General features: G+C 47.6%; 3 protein-coding genes across 3 annotated transcripts; 2 read left to right on the top strand and 1 right to left on the bottom strand.

The window, feature by feature from the left end:
• The first annotated feature begins 214 nt into the window (after window positions 1-214).
• On the top strand, window positions 215-1,480 carry GGS25DRAFT_499534 (cytochrome b-c1 complex subunit 7). The gene is made up of 3 exons (XM_049261785.1): window positions 215-527; window positions 657-819; window positions 947-1,480. The coding sequence occupies exons 1-3, from the start codon at window positions 412-414 to the stop codon at window positions 1,040-1,042; spliced, it is 375 nt and encodes a 124-aa protein (XP_049114747.1). The 5' UTR covers window positions 215-411; the 3' UTR covers window positions 1,043-1,480.
• A 669-nt stretch (window positions 1,481-2,149) lies between these two features.
• GGS25DRAFT_373030 (glycosyltransferase family 62 protein) lies at window positions 2,150-4,073 on the bottom strand. Its single transcript, XM_049258197.1, has 5 exons — window positions 3,057-4,073; window positions 2,945-3,004; window positions 2,809-2,889; window positions 2,613-2,747; window positions 2,150-2,550 (listed from the first exon to the last, which is right to left on the bottom strand). The coding sequence occupies exons 1-5, from the start codon at window positions 3,922-3,924 to the stop codon at window positions 2,402-2,404; spliced, it is 1,293 nt and encodes a 430-aa protein (XP_049114746.1). The 5' UTR covers window positions 3,925-4,073; the 3' UTR covers window positions 2,150-2,401.
• A 1,407-nt stretch (window positions 4,074-5,480) lies between these two features.
• Window positions 5,481-7,805, top strand: GGS25DRAFT_373007 (DNA glycosylase). Its single transcript, XM_049258196.1, has 3 exons — window positions 5,481-5,590; window positions 5,651-5,842; window positions 6,041-7,805. The coding sequence occupies exon 3, from the start codon at window positions 6,132-6,134 to the stop codon at window positions 7,296-7,298; it is 1,167 nt and encodes a 388-aa protein (XP_049114745.1). The 5' UTR covers window positions 5,481-5,590; window positions 5,651-5,842; window positions 6,041-6,131; the 3' UTR covers window positions 7,299-7,805.
• Window positions 7,806-8,574: the final 769 nt, after the last annotated feature.

The raw sequence follows: 8,574 nt of genomic DNA, 5'->3' as shown, positions 1-8,574 counted from the left end.
CATCATTATAGTTCCAAAGTTTCTTTCTCGGTACATACAAGTAGATACACGGCATAAGATGTCAATCAGTTCTAGGGCTGGACAATTTACGGTTGCGACCTTTTCCCCCTCATCCTCCAAAAAAAACCCCCGGCTCCCTGGGGAATGGATGGATGAACGGGCTGGAGAGTAGAAAATGCAAATGAGCTAGTGGATCACGTGATGTGGCTGAACCCCGAGACCCATTTGGGAAAGATGAGCAAATCATCAAATCTGCAAATCAATTGACTAAGCTAAACGAACGAACTGCGAATGAAACTGCGAACGATTTGAATTGTACCTAATCAACCCACTTCCAACTTTCACCACCCTCACCACTCTCCCCTCACCTTTAATTAACTAGACACTTGCCAATTGACCACCACAATTGCGATGTCGTCCTACAGTCTCGCCCCTTTCGTTCTCAAGCGGCCATGGCTGCGAAACCTTTTGACGCCCGCCGCAAGTTGGTACGTCAACTTGGCCGGCTATCGCAAGCTTGGTCTCCGGTACGCATGCCCACTTTCATGTCTAGAAAAAAAAACATTGTCGCAATACAATAAGGGTTCTCACGAATGAAGGAGAAAAAGAAAGTGGACGAAATTCCTCATTAGCTGCTTACCATTGAAATTTTGCAGATTCGATGACTTGGTCGTAGAGGAAGACGAGGATGTCCTCAAAGCCCTCAAGCGCCTCCCGCCCCAGGTCGCCTACGACCGCGTCTACCGACTCCGCCGCGCATTCCAGTGCAGTACCACCCACAAGCTTCTGCCCAAGGAAGAATGGACCAAGGACGAGGAGGTGAGCCTCTATTTCTTCTTTTCCCAATATACAATTCAAGCCGCTCAATACGACCATCCCTCCACCGAGGCATAAATATTGTATGATGCATTCGCGGACCTCAATACTAACAGACTGCGCCAAACAGGATGTCCCTTACCTTGCGCCAATTATCGAGCAGATCCGAGCCGAACAGAAGGAGAAGAACGATCTGGACACTCTGACCATCGTCCGAAATCACTAAGTCAATAAAAAACAGTGACCGGTCCGCAAAACTACCGAGCACAAGAAAGAAACGAGCCCGAGATGCTGAACCTGTATATCACAATCGCACCCTTACACTTAGAGAAGAAGAAGAAGGAATAAAAAACAGTTGAACCAACTCGCTCGACTCCGTCCTATTTCATATATATCAAAAAGAAGTTTTTAAAGAGGTATAGAAATGCAGACAAAATTCGGTGTTCCCGAGATACCATTGCCTATGTGTATATACCTACCTAGATTCCACTCATCCAGTAGACTCCTTCTGCGCAAGCCGTGCCTTTTCGGTGCCTATATCCATAAAAAGCATCGTCCGAAACGTTAACCGTTAATTTTTTAAGGAATGACCAAGTCAGATGAGCACTGTTATAAACACACCTAACACCGTTCATACATTCTACGTATAGAGACATGCGGTAGGAAGTATAATGAAGATGTCAAACCCAGTGATCCATTGCCTATAATGAATGCCGGTGTTGCGTTACTAAGAGTAAATGTGTGTGCGTGTACCTATGTGCATACCACCGCGGAACAACGTTTGGCAAATTCACAAACAAGTCAAATATGTGGTAGATTGTATATATTAGATTCACTGTGGTATTTCCCCGTAGCCATCTCAGCTGCCTCCCAAACTCTTCAAAGCCACGGCCCCTTGCTCTGCCGAGGTCTGAATTCTGTACAAAGTGACATTGCCAGTGAGATCCAGGTCGCAGCGGCTACTCAACCAACCAACTCCGTGCGACACCCGGGATGCAATGTTCTGCGCGCCTCCTGCGCCTCCAAATCCATATGGGTGAGTATGAATAGGCCAAGTTCTATTACAACACAAATTCAATGATGTCCGCGTCATAAATACCATCGTATCGTGCCGCTCTAGCACGATAAGATGCAAAAGTCCAACCAGCTCGATCAATGAGTCCAGGCATAGGTGATATCGAGGTGGAAAGTGGGTGACGGACCGATAGGATCGGGTTAGGAATAGAAGAGACTCGAGAAGGTTTCAAGATTGAGGAGAGCTTGTTGGTTGGTTATGGCGTCGCCGGACTTCCACTCCACCTTGGATCGCTATGCCAGGGAAAAAGAAATAAGAACGGCATGAGAATCGAATATCCCTTCCTTTTCCCAACGCCTCCTAGCCCAACATATCTGATGGTTCTGATGTTTAATGCAATAGATGTTTGCGCATGTGTCATGTTCCTCGTGTAAGTATTACGTTCCCTGCCCCCCCATTTGGACATCAAATGCCTTAAGACCGGCGGACCAATTTGGTACACAGAAGGAATGCGATTATGTCGATCAAGATAAAGAAAATGCATGGATTCTGGCAATGAGTGCCACTGGTCTACGCATTACCAGGCTTCTCTTCAGTGTCGATATGCCAGACAACATAGTTAGGCAGACCAATAACTTCATAGCCTGCTCTCTTGGCCATTTTCGCGAAACCCTCTGTCTCCGCCTGGTTCTCGAATGCATAGCAGGGGAAATTGATACCTGTACATATTACTGTTAGTCTTTGTGGCCTTCTTTTTCTTCTGATATTGGATATAACAAACCTGATCGATGAACATCAGCCTTGACTAGGATGTTTACACCTCCGATACCGTCCAGCTCGATTTCCTCATCTGGGTCATTGCGCCAATCACCCATCCGTGCCATGTAGGTTCGGCCAGTGTCATACTGTTTGTAACCTTTAAAAAGACCATGTATTAGCGATGAATATTATAGCGATTGGTAGTATCCTGTGCATACCTTCTGCTAGAACTACATTTTTATCCAGTTTAGAGGCAAGCTTAAGAGCCTTGTCGGACTCAATCCAGGAATTGTAATCGACTATGCCGGGTGTTAGTTATAACGTCAGGTAATATCTTCAGAAGGGTATGCTCACATCTGCCTTCAATATCATACTTGTTATCACCCTCACCCTCGTAACGGTGGAACCAGATATCTAGCTCACGTCAGCAAGAAGTCTTATTTGTCTACAATATCATAGTTCATACTTGGAACCAAAACGTCTCGGTCATGGGCAATGAAGTCCTCAAGGATCCTCTTGGGGCTGTCGACAATGTCAACATCACGCCAGTAAACCCAGGAATGTTCGGGCTTCAGTGATGCGGATAGTAGAAAGTTCCTGGCACGGCCCATTGCTTTGCGTCGCGGGCCCTGGGCTTCGAAACTATGGCGGTCCTCGACAGACTGACTCAGATGGACACCGAAGCTCTTCTCCACGACTGTGACGCTTCTGAACGGGATATTATCAGGTCGTTTTTGAATGCGATCCAGTTCCATACCCAACACAGCCATGGTGTCATCGTTCGAATCTCCGACAAGAAAGGCGAGGTCGATAAGGTTATGGGGATAAGAAAGCTCGGCAATGAGCTCGAAGTATTTGGAAAGGTAAGGCGCAGCATCTTTCAAAGGCGTGAGAATCAGAACTCGTTCCTGATTGTCGAGAGCCTGGCGCGTCGACTTAATTCCATTGAGGTCGACATGTGTTATCGTGGACTCGTTGATGGTAATGGGAGCATGATGGTTGAAGATGACAGGAGTCTGTAAATGTGCATTCCATGCCTGTTGCTCATTGAGGGTCATGTCCATTGGTGGTTTGGAAGGACCCCAGCAGTAAAAGCTGAGAGAAGCAGAATCAGTAAGACCTACTTTTTGGGAAATAGAGATATTATAAAACGGATAGTACCTTTGCATCTCACCGGCGGATGATCTAATACCGCGCCATAGTAATAAGATGATGCCTGCGAGGGCAATCGTCAAGAGGACTCGCGTTTTTGTTAAAAATACCCATATCGCTCGGGTAGGTGGAAGTTGTGCCTTTGCGGACTTCCAAGTGATGCCGCCTTTAGGAAGAAGCATGGTGAGCTCTTGGGGGTGGCCCTCAACACCACCCTAGGGCTGCGCGATAACAGACAAGCGAAGATATTCAAGATTCAGACGTGAAGCGAAGCGAAAAGCAGGTAGGCTCTCCGCTCGATTGTATGTCGGGCCGCCGTTCGGGTGTATCAAGGCGAATGGGGTAATACGATAATTAGAAAGGCGACTATACAGCGAAAATCTATCAGCGAGTGTCGTTATTCGGCCAGTCGAAGGCGCCGATCAAAACTTGAAAAACGTCAGTCGTATTGGTATCGCGATGATCTCTTGTTATGAAAGATACGGGAACAAAAAGGTATCAACACCAGGGATTAATGGATGAATTAGCGCAGCAGTAACAAATTTGGACGAACCGGTTATGTTGAAAAAAAAAAAAAGTCAAAATGGGGTGGTCGTTGCAGTGGTAAAGTTTGATCTTTGATATTTGATTGAACACGAAAGCTGAGCTGGCCTATCCATTGATTGATTTAAACTACTAAGCATGTACAAGTACAATACATAATACACAGTAGGTAGAGTCTGGATGCTCTGGAACTAGGGCACCCCGACGTTAGATTTTGGGCATTGTTTGGGAAAGTGCTTTTGGGGTCTTGGGGCTTTGGGGCTTTGGGGCTCTGGGGCATGGGGGTTTTGCGGTTGCTTGTGTTGCCTACGTAGTAGGATGTAGGTAGGGCGTAGGTAGGATGTAGCCTATGGATTTCTATCTAGGGCAACCTAGGGCATTCTAGGGGTGGAGTATAGTACATACTATGTACACACATACAGCTAATTGAATGGAGGCACAGCACACGCTACTTTATGTCCCTAATACATGTAGCAACACTAGCATTGGCGGAGCAAAGAATTGCGAATGAACCAAGAATTCGGTACTCGATGGATGCACTGACGCGACAAGTTAAAGTTTATACTGGATCTGCCATTATATTATCATAAATCTCTATATCGTTACGTTGATTGTTAGCAACCTCGATGTTGTGATATTACATAGTACACTAACTTCACTGTTCAGATTATCCAGTAAGGTAAGGTAATCAATAATACTATCAATCATAATCACATGAACAGCCTATTCTCCTATTTGTTGTCAGACTCACTTCTGCATGCCAAGCACTTAATGTTATATCCCTAGCATACACAAGCAGACTGAAGCAGTACTACGAAGTATTAGAACTAGGTACCTGGTAGATACCTAACCTAGTAGCTTTCATCTCAACGGTCTAAAAATACACATGTTTGTATGGTAGTGGAACCGGCAGGATGGATAGAGATCTTGGTATAGATATATGTAAATCAATCAAAGAATATTATTCTCTTGCCCACCCAAATAGTTACATGGCAGTTGCATAGTATAAAACTAGCAATTTCAAAACGAGCACCTCCAGGTACATAGCCTGAGGTAGGTAGGTTAGATTAGTGTCGACATCCAATAAACCACTCAACGCTCATAACTCTTGGCAATGCTACTACGAACAGGCCTAGTCTTACATACCTAGGTACCTGCCTATATAAGCCTTCAAGGACCTCAGGCTCAACGACCAGCCCTATTTACTTTGTATATAATTATATATAATTATGTAAGTTCCAGGTAGGTAAGTACTACATAGGCAGCCATCGAGGGGAGAATCAATTGAGTTGCTCTAGCTTCAATGTGAGTCAGAAACGGCTATTTTGATTGGTGGGAGACTCTTCGTCTTACATAACTACCTAGTAGTACCTAGTACCAGGCATTGGATGACAAACCAAGGACGTACATACTGATATTTACGTATATACTTGTTGAGCCTCATACATTTTACTTAAACATAAGCGATACCTACTTAATATTATGTACATATATCAATCTCTCTGGTATCGATAATAGCTACTACCTTCATGTGATCCTAGCAACTGATATACTCGAGTACGTAACTACCTAGGTACTTACACGCGGGTCTGTACCGTATCTCACTCTTTCACCTTGAGAAAACAACTACATGCTTTCATCCACGAATTACGCATGTTTCCTAAGATCCCAAATCGGCATTCACAAGCTTAGAGGAAGAGATAATCCGGCCTTCGCTTACCTGGTAAGGTGGAAGCTGATACATTCATACCATAGCAACTTCGGAGAACGCTCCTTTACACACTTACAAAGACGTTATCATCTACTTTCTACGCACAACCCATCAAAGCTTCCTCAGAGAGCACACATGGCGACCCGTAGATCCGCACGCTTAAGCGCGGCGGCATCCGCAGAATCAAAGTCTACAATAATAGCCGTGGAACCTGCACCTCCTGCCCCAGTACCAAGGGGGCGGAAGAGGAAGCCCACATCAGATGCACCGAAGCTAGAAGCCGTGAGCGGTGTCCCGGAAGAGGAAACCCCGGCGCCAGCAACCCCTAAGCGGCGCCGGGCTGCAAAGCCCAAGGCCGATGCACCACCAGCAACGCCCACACCCAACAACGCCCTGCTCATAGGCGAGCCAGCCACAACCTTCGAGACCCCGAAGCCGAAGCCGGCAGCCGTAAGACGGCTCGCGGACCCGACCGGCACCAACGCGCCTCTCCTCTCGCCCGAGACCTCCCGCATCGTGAATCGCGGCGCAGCCATCTCCCCGTCCAAGGCGCCTCTGCCGGGCCAGGTAACCACGGCGAACATCCTGGAAGAAGCGTGCCGGCACCTGATCAGCGTAGACGCGCGCATGAAGCCTTTGGTCGAGTCCCACCACTGCCGGATCTTCTCGCCGGAGGGGCTCAGCGAGAAGATCGACCCGTTCGAGTCCCTCTGCAGCGGCATCATCTCGCAGCAGGTGTCCGGCGCCGCGGCCAAGGCCATCAAGCGGCGGTTCGTCGGCCTCTTCGTCGACGATGCCGGCAACGATAATGGAAACGACGACAACGACGGCCACGGCAGCGGCCACGGCCGGTTCCCGCACCCGTCGCAGGTCGCGGCCTGCACCGTCGAGCACCTGCGGACGGCGGGGCTCTCGCAGCGCAAGGCCGAGTACGTGCGCGGGCTCGCGGAGAAGTTCGCGTCGGGCGAGCTGAGCGCGCAGATGCTCGCGGACGCGGCGTACGACGTGGTGCTGGAGAAGCTGCTCGCCGTGCGCGGGCTCGGGCAGTGGTCGGTCGAGATGTTCGCGTGCTTCGGGCTGAAGCGGATGGACGTGTTCTCGCTGGGCGACCTGGGCGTGCAGAGGGGGATGGCGGCGTTCGTGGGGCGCGACGTCGCGAAGCTGAAGGGCAAGGGCGGCAAGTGGAAGTACATGTCCGAGAGCGAGATGAGGGAGATCTCGGAGAGGTTCGCGCCGTATCGGAGCGTGTTCATGTGGTATATGTGGAGGGTCGAGGAGACGGATATTAGCACGTTGGAATAGGAGGTGAAGGTTCCTAGGTTTTTCATAAGGCTGTGGATGCCAATCTTCTCTCGAACTGACACTATCACTGACGAACGCATGCCTTGTCATAGGCCATAATGTTTGGATATAACTATGTATTTTACGAAGTATCGAAGTGTAGGTACTTGGGATTCGACGTATATAATACCCCCAAAAATACGCTGTCTATGCAGTTATAATATACCTATCACCGTGATGATTTCGGTGGTTTAAATCAAGCCTCAACCTTCATCGAAATATGTACACACACGCCAGGAAGATACGCTCTATGTCTTGACCGAGCGTGCTCGAGGCGACTATTGCCAATTATCAGTTACCAACTGGGCGAGATCAAGCTTTAGTATCTCCGGCTTGTCTATGATATCCCCTTAGTAAGTTAGTATCGAGCGATAGGTAATCTGCTGGCCTACGACTATAAATATTCAGTTCGTATCCAGCTTGTAAGTTTGATGCTCGAAACCGAAAAGCCGATTTATTTATACTTGAGACAGTTCAAGGGAACGACCCAGCGACGAAACGGGGAAACTTCAAGAATGGATACGAACTCCAGCTCGCAATAGGCGAAATGGTCTGATAGCGTGAATAGCGTCAATGGTATGAGGGCTATCGATGAGATGATCAATTCGTTGCATAACGGCGAACATCAATTTTTATAACTGTTATCCACAGCTACATACACACATACCTAGGCATAGTTACTTACATAGCCTTGGAATAGACGTCACTTTGCATAGAGATTTTCGAAACCTGCCTAGTCCCTAGTGGTTTCGTTTTGCGCATAGCTAAACCAGAACATGGGCTTATGGCCTTATAAAGATCCTCGCGGTGGTTAGGCGTTTTGAAGCAAATCGACCGACGACCGACAGACAGACAGACAGACAAGACAAGGCGTTGCAGACGTTCTTCTTATTATTAACCCATTGGATTGGAGGGGGGTGTCGACTTATTTACGCTAATGAAATTGCCGTTGTAGATCACAGAGATCGGTTTCAGGACGGACGTCGATGACGCAGTTTTAAACATGGGAAAAGGAACCCACAAAGTTGACGAATTGTGTGTCGCAGATCGTGGAATCTGGGATAATAAGTGGCCAGAGGCGCGTGCAGGAAAGTAAGTAAGGCCCCGATCGGAATCTTTCTTAAACTGCCTCTTAGAAAGTGGAGAGGTACATTCAAATGCATAAAGAATATATGGGTCCAGAATGTATCTTTTCATCCCCTGCGATTCTCTTTCAGAATTGAACCTTTGGAGTCAA

Source organism: Hypoxylon fragiforme (genome assembly GCF_022984875.1).
Source record: "Hypoxylon fragiforme strain CBS 206.31 chromosome Unknown GGS25scaffold_7, whole genome shotgun sequence".
NCBI lineage: Eukaryota > Fungi > Ascomycota > Sordariomycetes > Xylariales > Hypoxylaceae > Hypoxylon > Hypoxylon fragiforme.
The sequence above is the reverse complement of the archived record's forward strand: the minus strand, read 5'-3'. Positions and strand labels throughout refer to the sequence as shown.